The sequence below is a fragment of the Zootoca vivipara genome, chromosome 15 (assembly GCF_965207765.1).
Source record: "Zootoca vivipara chromosome 15, rZooViv2.hap1.1, whole genome shotgun sequence".
Classification (NCBI taxonomy): Eukaryota; Metazoa; Chordata; class Lepidosauria; order Squamata; family Lacertidae; genus Zootoca; species Zootoca vivipara.
In genome coordinates this window covers 7788507-7815703 of record NC_142598.1, presented here as the reverse complement: position 1 = coordinate 7815703, position 27197 = coordinate 7788507, and the positions used below count along the sequence as shown (strand labels likewise).

At 48.1% G+C, this 27197-nt stretch overlaps 2 protein-coding genes across 7 annotated transcripts in view; one reads left to right on the top strand and one right to left on the bottom strand.

The window, feature by feature from the left end:
* The first annotated feature begins 1869 nt into the window (after window positions 1-1869).
* On the top strand, window positions 1870-19423 carry PODNL1 (podocan like 1). Of its 5 annotated transcripts, none has more exons than XM_035140569.3 (11): window positions 1870-2149; window positions 5203-5454; window positions 6041-6134; window positions 6983-7047; window positions 8893-9002; window positions 10052-10208; window positions 11400-11515; window positions 11848-12505; window positions 14044-14192; window positions 16524-16692; window positions 18152-19423. In XM_035140569.3, the coding sequence occupies exons 1-10, from the start codon at window positions 2147-2149 to the stop codon at window positions 16672-16674; spliced, it is 1755 nt and encodes a 584-aa protein (XP_034996460.3). In that variant the 5' UTR covers window positions 1870-2146; the 3' UTR covers window positions 16675-16692; window positions 18152-19423. The 5 variants fall into 5 exon arrangements, 4 of the variants coding, with proteins under 4 accessions (XP_034996460.3, XP_034996457.3, XP_088514836.1 ...); XR_004694069.3 differs by lacking the exon at window positions 1870-2149 and adding an exon at window positions 2329-2465 and having other exon boundaries at window positions 14087-14192; XM_035140566.3 differs by lacking the exon at window positions 1870-2149 and adding an exon at window positions 2329-2465.
* The window catches only part of CC2D1A (coiled-coil and C2 domain containing 1A), a 47225-nt gene continuing 39310 nt past the window's right edge, over window positions 19283-27197 (bottom strand). For both annotated transcript variants that reach the window (XM_035140565.3, XM_035140564.3), the window contains 5 exons: window positions 25822-25888; window positions 24616-24742; window positions 23513-23589; window positions 23274-23321; window positions 19283-21444 (listed from right to left, as the gene is read on the bottom strand). In XM_035140565.3, the coding sequence (XP_034996456.3) occupies window positions 21424-21444; window positions 23274-23321; window positions 23513-23589; window positions 24616-24742; window positions 25822-25888 (340 nt within the window). In that variant the 3' untranslated portion in view covers window positions 19283-21423. The remainder of the gene's footprint in view (window positions 21445-23273; window positions 23322-23512; window positions 23590-24615; window positions 24743-25821; window positions 25889-27197) is intronic.

Sequence of the window (27197 nt, the reverse complement as noted above, 5' to 3'; positions counted from 1 at the left end):
ATGCACACGGGAGCCAGGAACGAACCCCCCCCCCCGGTGCAAAATGGTTGCCAACTGTGCTTCAGAGACCACCTCTCCCCACATCTGGACCCTGTGATCATAATCCAAGGCCCTTCTTTGTGTGTCCCCTCTATGAGAGGTCCGAAAGGCAGCAACACAAGAGCGGGCCTTTTCTGTAGTGGCTCCCTATTTGTAGGATGCTCTCCCCAGGAAAGCTTGCCTGGCACCTCCATTACGTACATACCTTTAGGCGCCAAGCAAATACATTTCTCTATAACCAGGCCTTGGGCTGGTTAAACGTTCTGTGGCCTTTTATTATGTATTTTGTGTTTTAATTTTGTGCTTGTATGTTGTGATCTTTGGATGAAGGGTTGTACAGTATGCAAATTTTATTATTAATAATAATAATACTAATAACAGTAAGAATAAACAAACTATAGTGCCCAGAATTATTTGAGAGGGGAAATGTGCTTTGAATGTGTAAGGAGCCCAGTAGAGAGAGGGAGGCAGGTGAACAGGGCCGGCCCTACGGCCAGGCTGGGTGGCGCAGGGCACCACGGCGCCGGCCCACCAGGAGGGCGCCGCGAGCTGTGCCTGCCCGCTGGCTGGCCCGTCCGCCGGTCTGCTGTGCAGCTGCACCCACGGCAACCGCGCTGTGCCCGCCTGCCCGTCGCGCAGCAGCGCCTGTGGCAGCCGTGCTGCATGTGGCACCCGCCCACCGCGCTGGGAAACGGGGCGGGGGGGCGCCGGAGGGATCTGTCGCTCCACGGCGCCAGGGGCGCTTAAGACGGCCCTGCATTTGAAGACCACCTTGGCAACTATTCTATCTGGACTGTCTGCTTCCCAAGACAGACACATTCTACCATTAAGTGCCCTGTGGGAAGGATGAGTTTTTATATGTCGCTGTTGTTTATTGTGGTAGTTTAAAAATGTAGTTTAATATAAAGCTGCCTTTGAAGGAATTGTATCCTGAAAGGCAGGATGTAAACAATGGGCAAGGATCATAACAGAAACGAATTTGTTTATATCATTGTCCACATACCCTGTTAAAGCATGTGGGCATCATCCTGTCCTATGACCTCCAGTTTGTTCAGGGGAAATAAAAGCAGGGCATTTTGCAGCTGGACAGAGAATGGAACCCAGCTTGCCCTAACTTTGTGACCCTGGAAGCAGGTAGTAAAGTGTTTGGCAGTTTCTCTCCCAAAGGTGAAGAGGAAGGCTGGTGGCAGCCACTGGATAACAGATTGCAGTCCCAAAAACTGGTGTGTGGGTCTGAAGTACAAACAGGCAGATATTCCAGAGAAGTGGAATATTCCAGATATTCCAGAGAAGTGTCCTGGGAGGTGGCATGCATGTGTGTGAGGGGGGGGGGAGTCATTTTGAAGGTCAAATGCCTGTCATTCAAATTGCAGCTGATGACTTTGATGTAATATCCTTAACCTTATCCTGATATAACTTTTACAGTGCAAGTTTGATATTTGACTTCGTGCACTTTGCTCAGCCACTTTCTAAAAGCAGATACCTGTCGCCCAGCGGCCTTTGCTTGAAACCATAGCAGGGTCCCTCTGAGCAGGGTCACGGGGCACACTGTTCCTTGTGCCGAGTCTCATATTTTTCTTAGGTATGAACAACCTTAAAGTCATGGGAGAGCGCGGGATGCCGCTGCTGACAGGTTAACTGGAGGACTAAGGTGGGCGCGCGCGCTGGAGAAAGATACGGAGAAAGCAGCCAGTCGTTCCGCGGGCGCAGCGCAGCTGATCCGTCTCTGGAGCGTTGCGCCTCGCTGGCATTTCACCCACCTCTCTCCGCGGAGCCGAGGCTTCGTTATGCAATAGCACGACTTAAATTTGATCGGATGGAAAACAAGGAGGAGACGTAACAATTCTCTCTCCCCCCTTCTGCCCCACGCAGAAATAACGGCGACAGGTCCGTCCCGGTTGCCTTTGGGGAAGAAAGGGGAGGGCTTTCCCCCGGTTCCTTCCCCTTGCGCTCCCTGGGCTCCTCCGCAACAAGAGGTTGGTTTCAGAAGGAAAAGGAAGGCGAGCGAGCGGGGAGGGCAAGGGGTGCCGCCCCGCGCGCGGCTCTGGATCCCATTCGCGACCCGCGGCATCCTTCCGCGGAGAGGAGGCTCCAGCCAAGCAGGGCGATGGTGAGCGAGCGGGGACCCGGGCTCCGCTTTCCCCCCGCGCGGCGCCACGAAGCGCGGTGGCCGGACGCGCCGGCAGGGGGCGACGCGGAGGGGCCGAGGGGCGGGTAGGTCCGCCGGCGGGTGGCGCCAGGCGAGAGCTGGGGGAGTTGCCCTTTTTGCGTGGGAGGCGCCTGGAATGCCGGGGAGTTAGGACCCGTGTCGCGCGGGGTCGGAAAGGTCGTGTGCATGCTGCGCCTGGGTGCAAAGGGGCCACCGCGCGCGTTTACGGTTGTCCAGCCTGAAACCTAGGGTTATTCAGCATTAATGGATGCTACAGGTATGCTTTCTGTTTGGGTCTGACAAGGAGGTGAAATCATTGTCTCTTGCGTCTTTAACAACCGCACAACAGACAGGTTGTGGTGGTGGTGGCTGATTATGATAATGATGATTTACATGTGCAGCCCTTTCTGTCGTGGAGAATAGGGTTTCTATTATTACTACAGTATCTGGTATCTGAAGAAGTGTGCATGCACACGAAAGCTCATACCAAAATAAAAACTTAGTTGGTCTTTAAGGTGCTACTGAAGGAATTTTTTAATTTTGTTTCGTCTCAGATCAACACGGCTACCTACCTGTAACATTATTATTATTATTATTATTATTATTATTATTATTATTATTATTACTATTATTCCTGCATGATGTTAAGACACAGAAAGTGTGTGGCGCGGTAAGAAGGGCAAGGAGGAGAATGGTACTTCTAAATATTGTTTCTTTCTTTTTTCTGAATATAAAAGCGAAAGCTAACAAGCAGACAAGACTCCTTGGCTCAGCACCAAGGGCTTCTAGCTTCTGTCTCTTGTTTGACAGACTGGTGTCCGGTGGTAAGGAGACAAGGACTGGTTGTTTCCTGCTTTGAGCAGACTTCTATGGTTCCCAAGATCAATTTACAGACATGCTGGAAAGAATTCCCAAAGGAGACGATCTAACACAAACCCAGACGCATCTTGCCAATGGCATAACCCCTCGTCCTTGGGGCAAACTGGGCTCCTGCCCTTCCAGCTGGCCAGAGATACCAGATTGCCACTGGAATGGCATTGGGTCCCTCCAGTATTGGCCACAGGGATACACACAATCAGTGTCGTTTCAAGGTCCATTTGGGAAAGCATTTCCCCTCCCCTCCTTCTGGGCTGTTTGGGGATGATCCCTAAAATCCCTTCTCCTTGGTTTAGTGTATTCTTATAGCACCTTGGAAAGTCACTGTATTCCTGTGGCAATACATTTCAATTTTTTTTTAGTTGGCATTATCTATGTGGAGGGAAGAATATCAAGCAGCAGAGATGGTTAAAAACATGCTGGATCAGGCGGAAAGGCTAGTCTAGGCCAGCATATATGCCTATGGGAAGCTCACAAGCAGGACCTGAATGCAACAGTGTTCTCTCTGCTTGGGATGCCCAGCAACTGGAATTCAGGGGCACACTGCTTCTGAAAGCAGCTGCTCTGTACAACCTCAGAAGTGCAAGCCCAGGGGAACTGAAATACTTTATACTTTATTGTCACTTGTACAATTTGTATACAGTGAGATTACACAAGAAGAGAGGCTTCTGGGCCACAACTCTCAGATTAAGGGGCTGCTGAAAATATTACCAGCCCATGTGACTGGCTCATTAATGCCGCCACAGATTAGGGGTGGAGGTGGATTGCCGGGCAGCTACACTTTCTGATGAGCAGTCCTGAACCCATTTCAAGACCACAAAGTTCAGCTCCCATTCATTTTATTTTATTTTATTAATAATGATTTTTATTGATTTTATAAACACAAAAGAGATAAACAAAAGATCAACAACAACTTAAAAAGCAGTAGAACGCATTAAAGAACTATAACATAACAATAAAAAAAGAAAGAAAACAAACATCTAAATCTAAATCCAAATTTCTTTAACATTGTATATAGGGACCTCCTCGAGTTCCCTCCATCTGCTCTTCATTTCAGTTTTATCTTTTAGCAATTTCTAATGCATTTCTATATACATACCGTATCTTAAAATTTCAAATCTATCCTTTCTGTATACTTCACTTGGATTTTAAATCCTCAGCTTCTATACAATTCTAAATCTATTCTTGGTATACAATTTTTGCATGTTTTTTTTCAAATAGATTTTAAAGTCTTTCCACTCTTCTTCTGTCGCTTCTTCTCCCCGGTTGTGGATTCTTCCGGTCATCTCAGCCATTTCCATGTACTCCATCATCTTCATTTGCCAATCGTCCACAGCTCCCATTCATTTTAATGGGGCTATGCATTGACTTAACTAACAGGAAACGATGACATATGGATTCTTCCACTCCTTGGGCCTGTCCTGAATGGGGCATGATGCTGAGACAAGAGTGGGGAAGTGATTTAAAGGATCCAGGCAACCTCAGGCCAGAGGAACCCTTTGAATGCTCCCAGTCATCCATCCATCCTCCCTTCCACCCCCCACCCCCCACCGCTTCCCCCTCCATGCACAAATTCCACATCCTGTTCCACAACTGCAGATCTTTGGCTTTTTAAGACTCAGGCTTGTTAGGCTCAAACTGATCACATTTTTTTCTTCCCCCAATAAATGCTGGCCCAATAAAGCCACTGGTTTGCACAGCAGTTTGTGAGTAGGCACGCCCACCTTCACTAGTTAGCAACCCTTTACGAGCCCACACACGTCTTTGACACCCTTTCCCCATGCACAGGAACTCTACCCAAACCTTTACAACACAGGCTGCCCTCTGTTTTATTTCATTCTGCAACCATGCGGTGCTTCTCCAGTCTCCCATGCAGCACGCCCATTCGCCTAGCTCCCCGCTGGAAGAGACAAGCACCCCCTTGTGCCTTCCAGCTCCCCCCCCTCCAAATCAATGAGGCATTTCCATACTTTTAAGGGGCTCTGTCTGCATTTCCAGTGGGGATCATGGGGGTGGGGAGAGAAGGGGGGGGCTTCCTGGCTTACCTGGTGAAGCAGACAGGGGAAGCATTGAGAGAAAAGCATGCGCAGGATGGTTGTATAGAGCCCCTATTGACTAGCCCTGACCTCTGCCCCCAGCAGCTGGGTAGTGGCCACCGTCTACTATTCCTGCTGGCGAGCATCCCTTACAGCTTCCTGCTCGGCAGCCTTGATGACGACGAACTGCTGCTGGCGACATCCCAGCCCATGGGAGGCATCCCAGCCCAGAACGTGCCTGGCTGCCCAGTCAACTGCACCTGCCCAGCAGAAGAGACAGTGGACTGTGGTGGCCTTGACCTGCACATCTTCCCCAGCAATATCTCTGCAGGCATCCAGCATCTTTCGCTGCAGGTGGTGGTGGAGGGGATCCTGGGCAGATGCGGAGGGGAGCCCTGTTGGGGGGAGGAAGGGGGGCTGGAGTCTGACTCGAGAGAGGGGGCGGTGGGTTGTGGGGGCTTGTACGAACCAGGAGGCAAGAATCAGGGGTTGGGGGAGCTTCAGAGCTGGAGGAAAGAGGAGGAAGAGGCAGGCAAGGGAAGGGCTGGGTGCTTCCTTACCCTCTCCTGCACCACTGTCTCCCAGAACCAGGAGAGGATTGAAGCAGGAAGAGCACAGGCAGCTTCCGCACAGGCATAGTATCCAGCTGCATGTGCGCAGCCTGTCAGTGGGAGGGAAATTAATTGGTGGAGGGGGAGCAGTCCCTAGTTGCTGCAACTGCTCCGTAGAGTGTGGGCCCGGGAATAGCTTCCTAGACACTAGATTGGTGTATCCGGAGCTGTAGAAGCGACAGCAAGTGTTATCTTTTGACAACTTTCTGCAATGGGCGTTCTTTTGGCTAGGAAGTATGGAACTGCAGGAGATCAGGACCCACCCAGATCAGAGTCCGTGTGAATGCCTTGCCACTCATTCTGAACACCTGCTGGTTTTCTTCCTGCAGAACAACCAGTTGCAGGAGCTGCCCTACAATGAGGTGTCCCGACTGGCTGGCCTGAGAACCCTTAACCTACACAACAACCACATCACCTCTGAAGGTGAGCAGACCCAAGAGAGCAGGGCGTTCCCTGGCATTCTGAAGGGTTCCTAGCTTTTCAGGGGAACCTCAGCCCCTCCCTCCACTACATGAATAATTGTCTCCTAATTGACCAAAGATGCTTGTTTCCTTGAGAAGTGGATGGGTTGATTGTTTTAAGGAAATGGTTCATGCTCAGTCTTTGGCTCCTCTGTTCCTTGGAGTTGTGGTGCTCTACATCAGGGGTCCCCAAACTACGGCCCCCGGGCCGGATGCGGCCCAATCGGCCTTCCAATCCGGCCCGCGACGACCCCCGCCGCCCGCTGCCGCCGCCCGCTCTCACGGCGCGCGGCGCAGCGACGATCTAAAAAACCGGCAAAAAATCGCCGAAAATCCTTTGTGCGCATGCGTATGGGCCTCTCCCGACCCGGAAGAGGTCATTTCTGGTGCACTTCCGGGTCGGGGGAGGCCCATACGCATGCGCACAAGCGATTTTCGGCGATTTTTCCCCCGCGCGTGTGCGTGTGCGCATGCGCACGGGCGCACACTCCCCCGCCCTCCGGCCCGCTGCGCGCGCACTCCCCTGCCCTCCGGCCAACTGCGCGGTCGGCGCGGCGGGCACCGGCCCGCCGCGCGGTAAGTCTGGGGACCCCTGCTCTACATGAAGGAGCTGTTAATTAGCAACCCCCTTCAGATCCAGAGCTGGCTGCACATGACACAGCAAGAGATCGCAAGGCCACCACTGCTGCTGCTTGGGCATAAACCTAGTGGGTAGAGTCGGTAGAGGGGATGCTGACAAGGAGCAAGGCTAACCCAGCAGCTTGGCATGGATCCCAAATCTGCCTTTTTCTAATGTGTCCCATTTTAAAGGTCTCCCAGATGAAGCCTTTGAGTCCCTGCAATCACTTCAGTACATCTACCTGGCCAACAATAAGGTGAGTTGTGTTTTAGGAAGGGTTTGATCTTCATAGCCACTGAATTCTGTTGACGGTAGGATCCACTAAGGTAGCCAACGTGTTGCACCCCATACGTTGCTGAACTACAGTTCCCATCATTCCTGGCTGGGGCCGATGGGAGCTGGAGTCCCATAACATCTACGTGGAGAGATCGGGAGGTTTCCCATCCATGATACAAGTCCAGCATTATTTGCAAGAATCTCAGCCACCAGCAGGCCCATCTTTTTCAGAATGCTTCCAACTTTGTTGGATATGTATCTGAGAAGCTTCAAGATATTGTGAGAGGGAGCAAAAACATATTAGTAAATTCCAGAGAAAAAGGGTCACAGAATGCAAGACGTCATCTCTGACATTTCTGTGCAAAGCTTCAATATATTCAAAGTTAGAACAGTGATCATTCAAAGCAGGTGTTGTTGTTCTTTAGTCGTTTAGTCGTGTCTGACTCTTCGTGACCCCATGGACCATAGCACGCCAGGCACTCCTGTCTTGCACTGCCTCCTGCAGTTTGGTCAAACTCATGTTCGTAGCTTCAAGAACACTGTCCAACCATCTCATCCTCTGTCGTCCCCTTCTCCTAGTGCCCTCAATCTTTCCCAACATCAGGGTCTTTTCCAGGAGTCTTCTCTTCTCATGAGGTGGCCAAAGTATTGGAGCCTCAGCTTCACGATCTGTCCTTCCAGTGAGCGCTCAGGGCTGTAATTGGGGATAATTTATTACATTTTTATCTTGCCCTCTGTGAACTCAGAGCAGCATCCAAGATTCACCCTCCAGGAGTGCACGAGTCCTCATGGAAGGATGTTTTGAGATGCTTGCGATCAGCTCTGTAAGAGAAGTGCTGTGCATGAACAATTCGATATATTGTCTTGTAGGTTCACTGAAACAGTTAGTAGAGCATGTGAAGATAATCATGTTAAGACTCTTCATTATTCGGTGTGTGTATTACATTGTATTATTATTATTAATCAATCAATCAATCAATTAAATTTCTAGACTGCCCTTCATCTGAGGATCACAGGACAGTTTACAATATAAAAAAACAATGTGCATATATGTTTGTCTGCACATTCCATTCTACCACCTTACAAGATGAGTTAGGCTGAATGCCCCTCACATGCCTGGGGAGGGGACTGAATCTGTCCACTCAAAATTGAGTTCCATTGAGAGGGAATGATGGGAACCATTCACTTCCATGGAAAGGAAGCAAAGGGGTACGCTCAAGGATAGCACTGAGGTGCTTGTCATGCTTGGTATCTCAGCACCTTTGAGAATCAAGCCTGCTCCTGTTTGCGTAGCCCCATCCTGTTTCTTGTTCACTCTAGAGAGCAAGGTTTCCCAAACTTGAATCTCCGGCTGTTTGGGGACTACAATTCCCATCATCCCTGGCCACTGGCCCTGCTAGCAAGGGATGATGGGAGCTGTAGTCCAAAAACAGCTGGAGACCCACGTTTGGGAAACCCTGCTCTAGAGGGTATTGGAATGTTGAGAAACAGCTTCTGTATGTGGGAAGCTTTTTCTTGCTATGGGACACAGTTCTAAAACGTGGTTTTGCATTTTCTCCTTGAGTCTACCACGGAGCGGGCAGGCAGGCTGCATTTGAAATCTGAAAGGACCTTCCTGCTGATGTGTGGCTGGGCCTGGCCGGCCAGTTCTTAGGCTGCTATGTTTCTGGCTCCTTCCCCTCTGAACAGGCCGTAGGTGGGTGTGGATGTAGGAAGCTGGGGTCAGTTCAACATCTTTCTGGCATCTCAGGGGGTTGGCCTGGATGACCCTTGGGGTCCCTTCCACCTTTACCATTTTGTGAGTCTATGTGTTTTTCATTTCCAGCTTTCGGTGGCGCCGCAGCTCCTACCCAGCACTCTGCGGATCGTGGACCTTGCTGCAAACCACCTGACTCGTGTCTACCCATTTACCTTTGGGCATAAACCTGGCCTCAGGTAAAAGTGGGATGGAGGACTGGTCCACATCCCGACATAAGCAAGACCAGCACCACAGAGTATTGGCAGACACCCTTTGGCAGGGATCCCAATAAGAGAGAAAGTTATACTTTTACTTTCTGAAAATCAGAGGCAGCTAGAAGCCACACCCTCTGCTCAAGAGGCTTGCTGAGGTTATGAAACTAGGAAGGCACTCTGCAGTTGCTCAGAGGCACCCTCTACTGCTCCCCTTACACCAGGCTACTTATTTCTCACTTGAGGGTGGGGGTGGCAGCAGAGCAACCTATGGGGTTCTCCCAGGGAGGAAAAGAGTTTGGAGAGAGCTCTCAAATGGTTGGCAGGGAAAGGGTGAAGCAGCTATCATTCCCCCCCTCCCCCCGGTCTCTTATTCCAGCCTTAAAGCCACAAACAGCTACCTTATATCAAAATAAAATTGGAGGTGGAGGGTTCTTAGGGAGTCCTTAAAGGGTAAAGGGACCCCTGACCATTAGGTCCAGTCGTGACCGACTCTGGGGTTGCGCGCTCATCTCGCATTATTGGCCGAGGGAGCCGGCGTATAGCTTCCAGGTCATGTGGCCAGCATGACAAAGCCACTTCTGGCAAACCAGAGCAGCACATGGAAACGCCGTTTACCTTCCCGCTGTAGCGGTTCCTATTTATCTACTTGCATTTTGACGTGCTTTCGAACTGCTAGGTTGGCAGGAGCTGGGACCAAGCAACGGGAGCTCACCCCGTCACAGGGATTTGAACCGCTGACCTTCTGATCAGCAAGCCCTAGGATCAGTGGTTTAACCACAGCGCCACCTGGGTCCCACAAGGGAGTCCTTAGATGCAGGTATACATATGTGAATCAGGCTTGCCCCATTATAGAGGCCAAGGATTGCAGCATGACTTTGCTTTAGGAAAAGAAGATGCTCTTCCTTCAGGGTCACCAACCCAGTGTCAAGTTCAGGGGATAGCATTTCGATCCAGGGTGGGGTGCTACCCCTAGGACTCAATGATGCCAGCCCACTAGATGGCACTCCTAACCTGTCCTCCCCCCCCAACAGGTCTGTTTATATGCACAACAACCAGCTGAACAACACAGGTCTGCCCTTTGATGCCTTCAATGGCTCCGATGCCGTGAGCACCCTCATCCTCTCCAGCAACCTGCTCACTTACGTGCCCCAGAACTTGCCCCGTGCCATCGTCCGCCTCCACTTACAGGTTGGCAGCCGAGATTTCCCACCTGGATGGTATAGAAGCAGAGGCTTGCTTCAGTCAAGAGAACAGAGCCCGTCCATGAACCGGGGAGCTGAGGGAGAGGAGAGGAGTCGGGAGCCCCAGATTTTAGCTCAAGGGGAATGAGGCCCAGCAGTTAGGACAGGAAAGTCGGGGTACTAAACCAGAGCCTTTGTCCTCCTGACTCTTCAGCACCAGGACCCACCAGTTGTGGAATTGGATTGTTTTTATGCTCATTTCAAAGACACTTGCGCTTAATTTCACAGGTGTTTATTTAAAAACAAATCCCACTTAGTTCAATGGCATTTACTCACATTTACTCTACCACTGGCCGGCCCCCAAATAGTTGGACTTTAGTTTTACTCAATAGGGTGGGTGTGTTTTACTTCCCTACAAAACAAAAACAAAACCCCAAATAGAAAAGGGCAAATCTTTGCTCCATGACATAATGGTTTTCTAGGTCCAGGAAATCTTAATTGTGGGGAAATATGTATGTATGTATGTATGTATGTATGTATGTATGTATGTATGTATGTATGTATGTATGTATGGACTGATTGATTGATTGATTGATTGTATTCCTATCTCACCTTTTTCTTCAAAGGTGAGATAGGAATACAGTGTGGTGTAGTGGTTAAGAGCAATGAACTCATAATCTGGTGAACCAGGTTCGAGTCTCTCAGCCTCACTCACCTCACAGAGTGTTTGTTGTGGGAGAGGAAGGTAAAGGAGAATGTTAGCCGCTTTGAGACTCCTTTGGGTAGTGATAAAGCGGGATATCAAATCCAAACTACTACTCCTCCTCCTCCTCCTCCTCCTCCTCCTCCTCCTCCTCCTCCTCTAGTATTCTAAGTGAGCAAATGTTATTTTTACCTTCTGCAACTGTTGGTGTGATTGTTATTTTAAGGGGGAGGAAAGGGGGAAATACCAGGAGAATCCAGTCTGTTTTATAGCATCCTGGATTGCTTAAAATAAAAGGCTAAAACTAGCTTATCTAAGCTTCCCTTTTAAGCTGCAAAGGGGTGCCACTCTGCTGAACTCACAAATGTGAGGAAGGAAAAATAATATCTAAAAATATATATCCTCTCTTAGCATCTATTCACATCCCAACGCCTAGGCTGGTGGGGTGGGAGCAGTGGAGGGGATCCTCCTTAACCACTAGGCTCCACTTTGCAGAATAACCGCATCTCCCGCATCCCAAAAGGGGCCTTGAGCAGCCAGTGGCGCCTCCGGGAGCTCTACCTGCAGAACAATAACCTGTCCAATGATGGCCTTGACCCCTCCACCTTCAGGTGACTGTGTTTTGTTTTGTTTTGTTTTGTTTTGTTTTGAATGGGGCTCCCCTGGTGGGTATGAGTGGCAAAGCCAAGAGCAGGCATCCCCAAACTTTGGCCCTCCAGACGTTTTGGACTACAATTCCCATCTTCCCCGACCACTGCTCCTGTTAGCTAAGGATCATGGGAGTTGTAGGCCAAAACATCTGGAGGGCTGCAGTTTGGGGGTGCCTGGCCAAGAGCCAGAGCTGCTGGGTTTCCCGCGGCCAGCTCTGGAGAACTGGAAGACCACAGGAGAGCGGATGCTGCTTTGGCGGGTCTCCTAATGTTCAGCTCTTGCTTCTCTACAGCCGGCTGAAGAGCCTGGAGTACTTGGATCTCTCCAACAACAACCTGACACAGGTGCCTGCTGGCCTCCCCCCAAACATTGCAATCCTGCACCTGGGCCGGAACCACCTGAGCCACCTGCCCCCCGAGCGCCTGAGCCGCGTGCGGGGGCTCCAGTACCTCCTGCTGCAGAGCAATGCCCTGACAGCGTCGGGGGTCCACCCCGAGGCCTTTGCCCGCCTTCGCTCCCTGCACACACTACACATGTACAACAACCGGCTGGAGCACGTCCCGCCCGGGCTTCCGCGGAGGGTCCGTTCCCTCATGCTGCTGCACAACCAGATTGCGCACATTGGGCTGCAGGACTTTGCGGCCACCTACGCCTTGGTCGAGCTCAATCTCAGCTACAACCATCTCTACAGCGCCCGCATCCATCGCCTGGCCTTCCGCAAACTGAGGCGCCTGGAGACCCTGGACATTTCGGGCAACCAGCTCACGTTGCTGCCGGCGGGGCTCCCCTCCAGCCTTCAGGTCCTCAACCTTCAGAAAAACCAGCTCAACTCCCTTTCTCCAGAGCGGCTGGTCAACCTCACGATGCTCAAGGAGCTACACCTGGCCCACAACCGCCTGCGGATCGGCAGCATATACCCAGGCACTTGGCAGGAGCTGCCTGGGCTCAAGGTGAGGCTGTCGGCAGGCAGGTGCCCTTCTGTGTGGCTCCGGTGGCTCAGAAGCTGGTTTTAGGACAGCAATAGCACAACTAAGGCTCCACAGTAAAACAGTCTCTGGGCTGGAACTTTTCCTAATCTGGGTTTGGGGAGATCTGCATGGAAACCAGGAGTCATCCTGGGAAAAGCTACTAAGCTTTGTCCTTAGCTACTAAGGCAGGCATAGGCAACCTTTGGCTCCCAGATGTTTTGGAACTACAACTCCCATGATCCCTGACCACTGGCCCTGTTAGCTAGGGATCATGGGAGTCGTAAAGCATATTTTTCTCCTCCTAGAATTTGGGGTCACCTAAAGAAGTTGATTTGCTGTCAGTTCAGGGCAGGCGAGAGAAAGTGCTTCTTCACACAATGCAAGACAAATTTGCAGGATGCACTGGCATAAGCCATGGCAACGAATTCACACTTTGCAAAGGGATTAGAGACAAATTCGTGTAGGATGACAACTATTAACCATGACCATGAAGAAGACTCTCTTACACAGATGAAGCAAGTTCTCCCTCTGAGTATTGTATGCTGCTGATGGATAGTGGGTGGGGGGCTTGTGAGCTGGATGCCTCCAGTGGATCCAACAAAGGTTCCATTTCATTCCTCTGCAAAACCAGTTTTGTGCTGTGCAATGTGAGTTTTGCCAACACACACACAACAGCAGATGTTGGTCTCCTCTGATGGCTTTTCCCTGGAGAAACACGGGTTTTATCTCCCTCAGAATATGCCTAAAACCCAGATTCGCTGCAATATAATAATTGCATGTGCTCTGTTACTCCTCAGGCCCCTGCTTAAAAGTACTCAAAATTCAGCATTTTTCATAGTGACTTTGCTTTCCTGCTAATGTGGGCTTCTGCTCCCAACTACTGGACTCTGCTCTTTCGAGGCACAGGTCCACGCTTAAAAGCTCTGAGTCTGAGCAGTTTTAACCCCCCCCCCACATGCTTTCTCTGTGAAAACATGCTCTTTAGTGCTCAATCAGAGCAAATGTCAGTTCAGGGTCTCCACGGATTGCCATTTGCCCTGACTGAGCTTTAAAGAGCAGGTTTTTGCAGTGAAAGCTCTGGAGCAAAAAAGAAGGGTGCTCAGACACGGAGATTTAAAGGGTGGACGATGCCTGGAAAGAGCCAAGGAAAGCTAAGTGTGGATAAGCCCAGTCTCTCTTTCAGTTGTTGTTTGAGTAACTCCTGGCACACAGACAAAGAGTATGGCTCCTACAAAGCCTGCTTAAAGCATTTGGACGCCAGAAGCATGGACCTATGTTTGAGTCCTAAGGGGAACTATCCACCAGTTGTTCTCCTGCACTGGCCCACTTAGGGTTACACAGTGCTCTTATGCCACTCCAGCTGATTTCAGTTGCGCGTATAGAAGACCAAATGATTGTGTTGTTGTCACCCACAACTCAAGACAGATCTGCCTATGTCCAGCACCTGCTGTCCTCAATGATGCTCCAGATCTGGCAGGAATCCCTGGGACTCCAACGTTTTATTGGTTTTGCTTTCCCAGCTCCTGGATCTGAGCTATAATGAGATGTCCTATGTTCCACCAGACCTACCAGAATCACTAGAATATCTATACCTGCAGCATAACAGGATTGCTGTCATTATGGCTGAAGCCTTCCTCACAGCACCCAACATCCGTGTCATCACTCTCAGGTAAGGGAAATGACAATTGACTACAAGTTTGGATAGACACTCAGGTATGGAGATTTTATTACATGCCCACTGCTCAAAAAGGAGGAAGGGTGTGTGTGTGTGTGTGTGTGTGTGTGTTGCGCTTTAAAATACAATGTAATCTAGGGATCTGAATTGCTGTTGTCTATATTTTAAAGGTGGAATGCATCAAACAAAACGCCATGCTTGTGTTCTTTGCACATTTAGTCTACACTTAAAATCTGCAGAAATGCAAGCCAAATTCTACACCAAGAAAAGTTAGAGTACCTGCTTGAATTGAACAAATTACTTCGCACAATTTATTCTGCAATTTTGCACACTAATTCTGATTTGTTATTCATGGAGAGGGCCACTGATACTCCATCCTCCAACCCCTGAAAATTTTACTTCCTTTCCAAGACTTGCATCTTGAGTTTTTGCAGGAGGCTGAGAATCATATACAGTGGTGCCTCGCTTAACGAATGCTCTGCTTAACGAAATTTCCGCTTAACAAAAGGATTTTTCGAGCGGAGCTTGCCTCGCTAGACGAATGCGTTTTACGAAAAATTCATCTAGCGAATCGCGGTTTCCCATAGGAATGCATTGAAATTCAATTAATGCGTTCCTATGGGCAAAAAAAAGGTCGAAAAAATTCAGTGCATTCCTATGGGATTCGCTAGACGAATTTTTCGCTATGAGAAAAGACCCGTGGAACGAATTAATTTCGTCTAGCGAGGCACCACTGTACAGTCATACCTCGGTTTAAGTATGCTTCGGTATGAGTACTTTCAGTTTAAGTACTCCGCGGACCTGTCTGGAACGGATTAATCCACTTTCCAGTACTTTCAATGGGAAAGTTCGCTTCAGGTTAAGTACGCTTCAGGTTAAGTACAGATCTCCGGAACCAATTGTGTTTGTAAACTGAGGTACCACTGTATTCACCTTCGCTATAACATCTTCAAAAGAGGATGATAAAACATTTGGGACAAACTTCTATGTGACTGAGAGCATCATACATAGGTTAGCCCAAAATATCCCCATAGCAAGTGGGTGGTAGGACATTTCGTCTCTCTCTCCCACCCGCCTCACAAACTGATACCTGTCAGTATATCTGTGCATTTGTAGATTTCACCAGATGTTGGACATTCACTGCAACATTCAATCATTTACTAACAAACAAAAACAGAAATAGTGAACATAAAAATTGTGACTGGAACTAGATGGAAAAGTAGTTGTAAAAACCCCCAATAAAATTAATTACGATACTCATACTGTACTGTGATTTATATGAGCCGTTTAATACCAGGTATTTCATAGGACGTTGATAAGAGATTTTATATTCTTATTCTTATTTATTAGATTTGCATATCATCCTTCATCCAAAGATTGTAGGGCAGTTCACAAAATAAAAATACAAAATGGGAATACAAAATGCATAAAACAAAAACAATCCATTCTGCATTAGAAAATAAATGTTTTTTCATCATGAAGCAGTAAACCTTTCATTGTGTCTACCATAATAGGTGTTGCTTTCTCTGTTGAGTGATGGCCCTTTCCTCTCCCCTCCCTGTTCCCACAAATACTATGCTGCTTGCTGACATGAATCAAAACTCTCAACAGAAGATAATGAGTTTATCTGGATCTTGGTCACAGATTTCATTAAGTAAATTTAGATACTGAGGTACCTAATTTGAGTGGTGATGCTGCTGGGTAGTCTTCTGGACTCTGCTCAGGGAAAACCAGTTCCTTGTTTGGAGAAGAAGCTGGCCAGTCACAGCTGCAGTTGGTTGATGGGTGACACGACAAGGAAGACCTATCTATAAAGAGAACTTTACAATCTGGGGCAGCATGGAAATGTCTTAAGGAAAGAAAAATGTGCTTTAAAACAGCATGAATGAATACGTATTTAATTTACTGGATATGCACGCACTTTCAAAATAAATTTGGACCAGAATTCCTCAAACTCCCAAGCCCTGTTTGGATTTCAGAACCTTTGCAAACCAGCAAATTCATTAAAAAGAATAAAAGTTACAAGCTATATTTGAATTTAAGAAGTCCACCAGCTGGAAAGGCCATTTAACAGAAAATGGATGACAATTGTCTGCTGCTACAGACAATGTTAAGGCTGTACACATTTGCAGTCAAGTTGGTGCCTTGCTTCCTAATAAACATGCATAGGGTTGTGCTGTGACAGAACCACATTTCTGACTCCTTTGAATTAAATCCATCCTCTGGAGCTGTTTCAAAGTTCCAGGAACTGTTTTTTTTAAACCCAACCGCTCCACATATCAGAGCTTTCCTCATTTCACACACAAATCTTCCTTTGTTTTCTAGATCCAACCGTTTGTTGGCAGCCAACGTGTCGGAAGCTGCATTTGCAGACCTGAAACTGCTGGAGGTAGTAGACACTACTGGGAATCCAGAACCTATCACCATCTCTCTGCTGCAAGCTGGGCACAGGGTCCGCACCCAGATGGGTACCTAAGGAGGTTGCCTAGAACAGGTTAGCCTTTGAGCTGTGGAGAAGTGTTCATTCATAAACTAAGTCACTCTAGTTTCCAGCTTTTGCTGGGATTGTTGACCACTAGGAACGTAGTGATCCGAAGCTCTCCAAACAAAAACTTGTATTACACGTCTGCTATATTTGTGTGACTAACACAAGCGCTGTGCTGAACTGCACAAGGGCTGGAGCATTAGTTTGGCTTCTGCAGGAGCAAGTGGTTAGAAACAGGTATAGCCCACTATTTCCCATCAAGACCAATGGGTGCAGTATAGCTGCCGCTCAGCACACATTCACTATAGTGTTTGGGTTGGGCACCATTTTGTGATTCCATTTTTGTATTTAAAAATTGAACTTTTGCTAAAACACTTTTCTGCGACTTTTTTAAAAGTGCTAGAACGTCACACACTAAAATGCTAATTCACTGTGGTGTTATAGCAATATTACACAATATTGCACAACTCAGAACAAAAGGGAGAAGTGAGCTAAGAGGAAGGCACGTCTGGCAAACCCTCATCGTGATCAACTTCCACCTGGAGACCTCCAGTCACTAATGGACTCACTGTTAAGACCGTGTTTATGGAAGACAATCTTACTCGGCTACGAAGATGACACAATATGACAATGACACTATGTTATAGTACTATACTGTACTTCTTTCATAAAAAGCTCTTATAATTAAAATACAGTGGTACCTTGTTGAGTGTCCGGAATCCGTTCTGGAGCCCTGGGCGCTCGATGAAAGAGACGCTTGATAGAGCGCCGCTCTGCGCGTGCAGCGGTTTAGCGCTTCTGCGCATGCGCAAAGTGGCAAACCCGTAAGTAGCCCGTTCTGGTACTTCTGGGTTCGGCACGGATGTCCGTCGAAATGGATGATCAAAGGGGCGGACGTTCACGGAGGTATGACTGTATCAGTTTTTTAAAAATCCTTCAGTAGCACCTTAAAGACCAACTAAGTTTTTATTTTGGTATGAGCTTTCGTGTGCGTGCACACTTCTTCAGATACAGTGTGCATGCACACGAAAGCTCATACCAAAATAAAAACTTAGTTGGTCTTTAAGGTGCTACTGAAGGAATTTTTTAAATTTTGCTTTGACTCAGACCAACACGGCTACCTACCTGTAACTGTATCAGTTTTGTTGATCGTAAAAGGTGACCACCACAAAAGCAGTAAGAAAAATGTGTCCACAGCTGTGATCATTGCCCAGAAGAGTACTGTAACTCTAAAGGCATCATTGACACCTGTGGAGAATGTGCTACTCTTCTGGTCTGAAAAAGTCATTTTTTCTGTGTTCTGGGAAAAGACAGAACCAAAGGAAAATATGAAATAGGAATGACTGGATGACAATGTTGTGTGCACTTACTTTAAAAAGAGGACTTGTTTTTAGTGTCTTAGCTACATGAACATGGTCATCCTCTGGGGGGTGTCAGATCCAGCTAACAGAACCTCTTTCTTTTGCAGATCACCATCCTACGCTTCCTTTCTACCGCTGTGTGTCCTCAGGCATCTCTACCAGGATGGCTTAGCCCACCAGCAGCCTTCTGGAGAGGTTTGCACTGCCCAGTGTTTGTCCTTCCACCCTCAGCCAGTTGCATGGAGCAGAGCCTCTACAGTATGCCCTGCCTGCTTCTCTAAGGTGCAGGGCTCAGCTGCAGCTTCTCCACTTGAGAGAGACAAGATGAAGATACAAGATTTCTCCAATTCTACCTACTTCTGGAGCCCAATCTTCAATGGATCTGTGTTTAGGGCTAAGCAACGGCACTGGCAAAGCTGAAGTCTCCGTGGACTAGGACCAAAGAGGCAGTCAAGGCTAGCTAAAGGCATTTGCGTGCCCCTGCTTGGCTCCCGTTTTTTGGAAACAGTTGCTTAGGACAACACAAGCATCTGCCAGGGGACCTATGTTCTATTTCTTCTTCTGTGTTGCTCCTCAAACAGGTGCACCCAAACCATCCCTGTTGGGTGACAGAGGTGTTACCTAATCTAGACAACAAAATTTATCCCTTAGAGTAAATGCAAAGTTGTTTCCTGTGTGTCACAAGCCCCAGCGCCGGTCCAGCTCTTCTTCGCAAGGGAGGAGATGAATAGAATCCATCACACAGAACCAGCGGGCAGTTTCTGGATGCCCCACATGGGCAAATGTTTGAGTAAATCTCAAGACAACATGGAGAGGGGAGGCTCCATAATTAAGAAACTGGGTTTTGAGCCCAGATTCATCACAAACCTTTGGTTTCCCCTGTAGAAAGGCCAGGCAACATCACCCTAGCTAGGATCACGAGTCACTGTTGGAACAAGAGGGAATCCATGTAGGTAACCAGGAAAGACTTTATTCATCCTGAAGGCCAACGTCTACCTGCTTTTCAAGGCCACCCTCCTCTCTCTCTCTTCCACACCATTTCATTTCACTTGAAACTAATGTTAGCTTAGTGGATTGTGCTAGGGCTTTGGGGGGGGGGCAGTTTGCACCTTACTTGCAGATTGTTGGGAAGCAAGAGATGTTTCAGTTTGAAGTGAGAAGAAGGATGACTTGCAAGATTCCACATGAATGACTGTCTCATTGCCCAGATGACCCAATCAACACAACCCAGAAGAAAATGAGGTTTCAACAAGGTTTATTATTGGTGCAAGATTCCAGTACGTCTTTTTTACAGAGGTTTTTTAGAACTTCCCCCACCCTAAAAACTTTATATATATTTATGTCACTCCAAGCATAAAATAAAAGCCGTAACACAGTCAGATTCACGGCCTCTGGTTTTTAGCATTGGCTTTCAACGCCTCTGGCTGAGCAACAACCATGGAGGTAGGCACTTGTATAAAAATCCGATTTCCCTAATACCAAAGAGGGGGTGGTAAGAATGGGGTCAGGAAAGAAACGCTGCCTAGAGCATTTGTTTCCCTTTATCGTTTCTCTGTCCAGGGACAGGAGAAGTTAAATTTTGGTTTAAAAGGGAATTGGGCAGGGGCAGGGGAGACAGTGCAAGATCTAACCCGCAGCTCGTCACCTCATCCGTCCTGAGCAGCAGCAACCCTGAGTTAATTTCTTACCCTTTAAAACGTCTTTAACCTAATATAAAATATAATATAAAAGGTCACATTTCCAGCTGCCCAAGGGGAGCCCAGACCCCCCACAAGGCCACACCAATGTGCCTCAGTGCAGAAAGAGGACACCCCACAGGCTATAGCAGCATGCCTCCCCCAACTGCAGGGATTACACAGAGAGGATGTGGGATACTCCATCCAACATGCCAAGAAACTGGCAATTATTTAACACCCCCCCCCCACCAGAAATGACACATAGTCTGGGCCAGGGGGCAGCACAAACCCTGCTCCAAGCTGCTGGAGGCTGCAGCCAATGGACTGTGCCCCACAGGTCTCTGCGCACCAGAATAGAGCTGGCGCTTGAGCAACCTAGTTGTCAAGTCCCCCTAGCTGCGGGGGACAGAAGCCTCTTCTATGTTCTTTGGAGGTCAAAGGGAAGGGGAAGTCTCTTATGCTCTTCTCTAGCAGGGGCAGGTAGTCTCAGCCCCGTGTTTCTTCCTTTGGCAGCCCAAAGGCAGTAACATTAATTGCCACGATAATTTAAAAAAGCAGGCGGCCCTCTTAGAGATCAAGACCCAGCAACAGTTGTTGAGCTCAGTCATTTTTCTTACTTGGAAATGGGCTGCACAGATAGCGGGGGCAGATGCTGGTCAAGAAGGATGCCCCTTTGCAGGGTCTTCCGCCATAGGCATCTGAAGGAACCCGAGGTAGGTTCAGAGGTTGGGTCCTCACGGGAGCCGGCAAGCAAGGCGTCACATGAGCATCCTGCTAGGTCCTCTTGGCCACTCAGGAGGGATCAGGTCAGTTAAAAGCAGCGAGTTATTAGCTCTCTACAGCCCCCCCCCCCAATTAACCCATAGAAGGGCAAACAACAGAGCTCAGAGAGGTGTAGGTGCAAAGTGCCTGGTGCAAAGGAGGAATGGTGGTGAAGGAGTGGAGGGGCAGCAAAGGGGGCAGTGAGCTGAGTGCAGACCACATAGGCTGGGGGATATACTAGATGGTGCCAAATTCCTAAATGAGTCAACTCGGTGTGAGTTGAACACTGCAGGGCCTTCTCATCTTTGGGGCTGAGGAGGCAAGACACTGCAAGTTTAAGAGAGAGCTGCAAGTTGACACAATAACTCTGGACCAAAGAACTCTGGCCACCAAAGTTCCATCAAGGGGCTTGTCTACTCAGCACTCTCTCAAAACTTATCATTCCCAGGTTACTATGTTGTGGGGAGCCATGTGAACGAAACCTGTTTCAAGCTGTAAATGAGGATGCACCCAGCAGCTGCCGCTAGAGCAGCTGGGAGAACGAAGAGAGAGGGAAGGGGGATTCTTTCCCTTCTCTCTGCTGAGAAAGTGGCTCATTAAGGACCTTGGGGAGTCTGGGCTGAGCCAGAGGACAGAGTGCCAAGGCAACCGTCACACAGATTGTCTCCAGCTAGCAGTGTCACATGACCTGCCCCACTGATGGGGAAACTAAGAGAGGTCTCCATTCATTCTTATTTACCCAGCGAAGGCTAGAAAGAGCCCACTGCCAGAGGTGATGTGCAGCATTGCCGGTCCATCAGCATACACAGAGCCTTCCCCACCCTGCTCTCCCACCCTGCTCTCCAAACTCCCATTCTCCTGCAGCGGGGAAAAGGCCACGAAGGAAGAGAGCAGTTGCTTGACTCGGCGAATCCAGGACTTTCACATTTCCGCCGCTTTCTTCATTTGCGAAACTTCTGCAGCTGGAAGGCAAATGGGATTGCCAGTCAGTACTTCTGCCACCATGGCCTCTTTCAGGAAAAGAAAGTGCACACACCAGGGAAGGGGAACCTGCGGCAGCCCTCCAGGTGCTGTTGGGCTCCCAGCACCTGGCCAGCAGGACCAACGGTCAGGGATGGCAGGAGCTGTAGGCCAGCAACACCTGGAAGACCACAGGACCCCCAGCCTTGGCACCAAGAGACCATTTATTGATTCTGGACATTTATAGATTGCCCTCTAATCAAATTTCCAGGGTGGGCCACAGAAAAAGAAAGCAAAGCTGCATACTGCTGAGTAACAAGCAGCTAATAAGACTAATTAATCATCGTAAGCTGCCACCCAGAGCTTTTTGGAGGAAAGGGGTGGGGTGAATATATGAAGTAAAACAATAAAAACAGTTAACATTGCAATGCAGATCTCAAAGCAGCATAACAAAAAAAACACCAATGACATAATCCAATTAAACTAAGAAGCTTGGAAAAATAAGATGCCAAAAGAGACAACAGCATCCTAGGTGCCAGAGGAGCTCGCTCTGGGAAGAACACACTAACACTGGGCGGCCACTATGGAAAAGGCCCTTCTCCCTTTACTTCCCATGGCAGTGGCACCTATAGAAGATCCTACGTAATATACAGGTACACATGGAGATAGGTGATGGATCCCGTAAGTCACCTGGTCCTAAGCTGTCAAAGGCTTTAAAATGAGCACATTCAAGTCATGCAGTCCTTAACATTGGGAGAGGCAGAGGAAACTTTCTGAATCATGAGGATCTATGCCTACGGAGAGAGACAATAGAAGGGGGAACAGGGGGTTTCAGTCCACAGAGCACTCTGCCCGAAAGCGATTTGGGAAATGAACCACCTAGAGAGGCGGTAGTACCAAACAAGCCAGAAAGGTCCACCTGTGTACTGCAGGTGCCCAATTTGATGGCACTGCTTAAAATCATTCCAGAAAGCTCTCAGGGCTTATCCAGACTTTCTGTCGCACCATGATTTCCAGGCACAGATACGCTTTTCAAAGCTCCATGTCTGAGTGATTTTCTTTGGGGTTTTTTTGTCCAGGCACTTTCATTGGGAAAATCCACATTTTACTGGTGAATTGGAGCAAATGGCAATTGAGTTTTCTGCGGATTGCCACATGCTCTCATCCACTTCAGCAGTAAAATGTGGGTTTTCCCAATGAAAGTACCTGGACAAAAAAAGAAAGAAAATTGCTCGGACATGGAGCTTTGAAAAACGTACCTGTGCCTGGAAACCATGATGCAACAGAAAGTCTGGATGAGCCCTCAGTCACCCTACAATAGACCAGGGGATCGGCTAAAGGGAGAAATAGAAGATTGAAAGATGGAAAATAAATTTTTGATTTGGATTAATTGATTAATTATTGGTGGAATATAGTTGATGTGTTTAGAATAGGATAATTGAAAGATAATGATAAAAGGTATCAGATAGAATTAAGATATAAGATGGAAATTGCTTAAATGGAATTCTAAAATAGACCCAGTGAGAGGGGAATCGAGGAAGTCAACAATGTTAAGTAAAATGTAACAAATGATGTTTTTCTTTTTTATGTTTTCACTATTATTTTTTGTCTTTTTTGTGTTTTTGTATTTTGGCAATATTGGAAAACGAATAAAAATTATTTGGAAAAAAAATACAATAGACCAGGGGATCAATGAGGGCAGGGCCAGTCTGGGAAAAGCTCCTCTGGTCCCCACAACTAACTCATTCATCCTGCTTTGACTATTCTAGTGGGAGGTGACTGGGTGAGAACAGCAGAAACAACAGCTTGCGTTGCAATAAGCACAACTCACCTCACCCTCAACCAGATTGCGCTTGTAAAGGGCCTCCTTGGCTCCATCCTGCCAAATAAACACACACAGCAGGCAGTTAAGTAGATACAGAGGCTCTCGTTGCACCAGGCAGAGTGCTCCTTTAAGCAGGCAGGCATTGGTGCAACCAAGAGGCTTTAAAAAAGGGATCTGAGGTCTTTGTTCCCCACCCCCCAATCTAGAAGTAAAATGCAGTGGATGGGGGGACTGAGGCACCATACCCGCTTTCCTTCACTGCCAAGGCGCCGCGCTGCCTCTGTATACCACTGCTGGTACCGCTCCAATTGGGTCAGGTATTCTGTGAAGTAAAGATCAGACATGACTAAGAAACAGCTCCGGTGTACAACGGCATCCCCTTCACCTCCACCCCCTGGAGGAGGTTGGAACTCTGCCTCCTTTCATGTAATGCAGTGTTTGAAGAGAGCTAAAGAATTAATACTCCAAGGGCTTAGAGAGACCAAGATGCAATCACAAACTGCCGAGATCAAGATCTGTCAATCTAACAAATTGTATGCTTTTTTAAAAAAATCCGTTGTATCCTTCCCTGCCAAGATATCTGGTAGATTTGTCAAATGTTAAAATGAGGGTAGTCTTTGCACAGGCAAGACTAAATGCCCTTCCATTAGCAGATTGGACAGGGCAACATAAAGGAATTCCTAAGAAGGATAGAATTTGTGGCTGCAACTCTGTGTCAATAGAAGACATAACTCATGTACTCCTTCAATGCCCTTTTTATAATGACCTTACAAACAATTACATCCACCTGTTGCTGAGATCACAGAAGGGAAGGACATCTCTTGCAAAGACCTGTTTTTTGTTGTCTGATGTAGAGAGGGATATATCCTTTAGAACAGGCACCCCCAAACTGCGGCCCTCCAGATGTTTTGGCCTACAACTCCCATGATCCCTAGCTAACAGGACCAGTGGTCGGGGAAGATGGGAATTGTAGTCCAAAACATCTGGAGGGCCAAAGTTTGGGGATGCCTGCTTTAGAACATCCAAATTTATTTCCAAGGCTTTACAAATCCGTGTAATAAAACTTCAAAGAGGGGGGATGAGAAATGATTTATCCTGTAAAGGTCGGGGAGCAGAAATGTAAACCACTATTATTAGCAGTATTCTTATTCTTATTATTTTTATGTGTGTAATGGCTGCTCGCTAAACACAATAAATCGAACTGAACTGAACCCCCTCAATGAGCACTTCCTGCTAAGGCAATTTAACACGCCAATTCAATATGAACCGTCAGAGAAAGGGGAAAAATATTCACTTGCCCAAGCATTGGGAATGGGGCCTTCATGCCTGGGCTTTCATTGCAAAGTACCTTTCATGACTGCAGGGCCTCCTTGCTGAAGCTGGGACTTCTGCCACTGGATCATCCGTATAACGTTCTGGTGCTGCTCCACTAGGTCGTTAGGAGGTCGTTGGCCAACTTGTTTGTATCCTGCCATCTGCCAGCAAAGGAAGGAGGGTTTGTGTACGTTCTCAGGGAAAGGACAGAGCACTCAATTTCGGGGGTAAGAAGTGGACCTTCTGGGACTAAGTTTTGTCTGGCTGACAAGTGCATGCACAGGCTGGGAAACAGCTTTTCCAGGACAACAGCAACTGTGAGCAGCACACCTGAACAGGTGCCTGAGATCCGGCCACATAAACGCAGAAGGAAGGCAAGACTTCACCACGTGAGTTTGCCACACAACACTTCTCTTTTAAATTGGCACAGAGTCTGCAGACCTCAGGGGAGACTCCTTCTGCAGAATAAAATTAAAGGCCAGATTTTTTATTTTCTAAAATAAAAAGGTAGTTTATGAAGCCGAAGCAGGCCAAAATAGCCCAGAGAGAGCAAAATACAATATTCTTCCAGTCGACTGCCCTTTTATTTGTTTGTTACCCAACCAAGACGGGAATGCCAAGCAGGGCCCAAGGGTTATGAGGGTTGGGAGAAGACATCATGTTAGGTCATTTTGAAAGGGCATCACTCACACACTCCCTAGATATTTGTTTTGTCCAAACTTGGGTGTTTTTGCTGTACTGTAACACTTCAGCTGACTACTGCACTACTAAGGTAAGCAGATTTTAAAATCATAAGCATTATACGCTGCCCTGCCTAAGGAAGCACAGCAGCTTTGAGACAGGGCTGAGACTTCTGACTGAGCTTCCTCCCCCTCCTCCAACCATTTGCTTTGTAAGTTAGACATTCCTAGTGCCTTCAACCCAAGAACAAAATGTCTCAGTCAGTTTGCAGGAGTCTAGATTCAATGTTTGCTTGCAGTTTTGCTCCCAGCCACCTCGTGCCTTGTTCTTCTGAGGGACAATGAACACAACTGTTCAAAATGTAAGACATACCAGTGTCTCACTTGTCAAACTTGTGTCTCCTATTTCCTCCCATCCTTTCGTTGTCTATTGCAGTCTCAAGATTTTGTCTGCAAGCACCTTGAGGTGGAGGCCTGCCTTTTGGGCAATGTTACGCTAAAGCACCATGCACATGGAGATGCTGGAATCAGCAACTGCTGCCCTGATAAACATTACTGACCTTTTTCTCCAGCCTCTCCTTGTCGAAAGCGAGGACATTGAAGCTGTGCAGAGTGCAGACAGGCTTGCTGCAAGGAAAGAAAGTGCGGCATGGTTAACTTCAGAAGAGGCCAGCAACAGAAACACAGCACAGAGAATGAGGCAGAGGCAAGCAGGCAACCGCCATCTGGAGAAGCAGAAACGGACTGGGTGTGTGCCTGTCAACTTCATGCCCAAGCAACAAGCATAGCTGACTCCTGCCAAGGTGGCGGGGCAAGAACCAGGCACACCAGCTGCAGCAAAGCCCCCTAGCTTGGGGACCAGAGTTTGGTGGGCAAGCAGACTGAATTGCTGCCCAGGAACCCTCATCTTCTAGATTCGAGACCTGCTGTGGGTTTCTTCCTGACAGCTCTGAGAGAAAAGGCAGCCCAGCACACACACACACAGGGACACTGCTGGAATGCCTGGGTGCTCACAACTGCTCCTGATCAGACCTGATGGCAGGCAACGTGCTCATTTCTCATTTGCTAGAATGCCACAGGACAGGTTTTAAAGGACCACAAGAGCAAGATGAATGGGGTGGGGGGTGGGCTTGAAGATTGACTAGCCAAAGGAGCGAGGAAAGCTCTGACGTTTCATGCCCGGTGCTGTTTCTCGTGTTGTTCTCAACCCAGGACAGATAAGTCCAGTCTGGTAAACAGCTACATGGCAGAATTGAGGCAGGAGAGACACTCTGCGTCATTTGGAGGCAAACCTTGCATTCAGAACAAGAGAACCTTCCAGGCAAGCATTCTGATTTACACCTTGGCTTCTCAGGACCCCCTTTTCCTTTCAGAATGCCTCCAATTGCATTCAGGAATCCTCCTTGCTAGCCGGTTGGTCCCGACTTCTCTCCCATCTTAGGCCCTAACCCCTGGGAACAAGAAACTCTGCCCTTGTTGCAAAGCCTGCACAATGCCCTCGTGCTGCTCTGCCTGTTCCTCGTGCTCTTTGTTTCTCAACCCTACAGGAAATGCCAGGCTGTTATCAGACCATAAATCTATCCTGCTAGATTTCCTGTTTGTTTGAGTGGTGCCACCCAGATTGCACAGAGGTTCACAAGAAAGGCACGGTCTATCCAGCCCGCCCTTGAATGCCAGTTCGAGACATCTTTCTCTCTCTCTGCTCTTCCAGTTACAGGAGAGGCTGTGCTTCTGGCTATGGCTAACTGGGAGGAGGCCCTACCATGAGAAAAGTTCGGAAAATGTCTCAACCCATTGATTCAGGGCATCATTATCGGAGGGGGAGACAAAGCAATCTGTAGTATGTGGCACAATCCACCTTCATGCCCTCCTGCGCGAGCCCCACAGAATGGGACCTGAAAGGGGCACAGCAGCCTCCCATGTTACTCAATGGAAA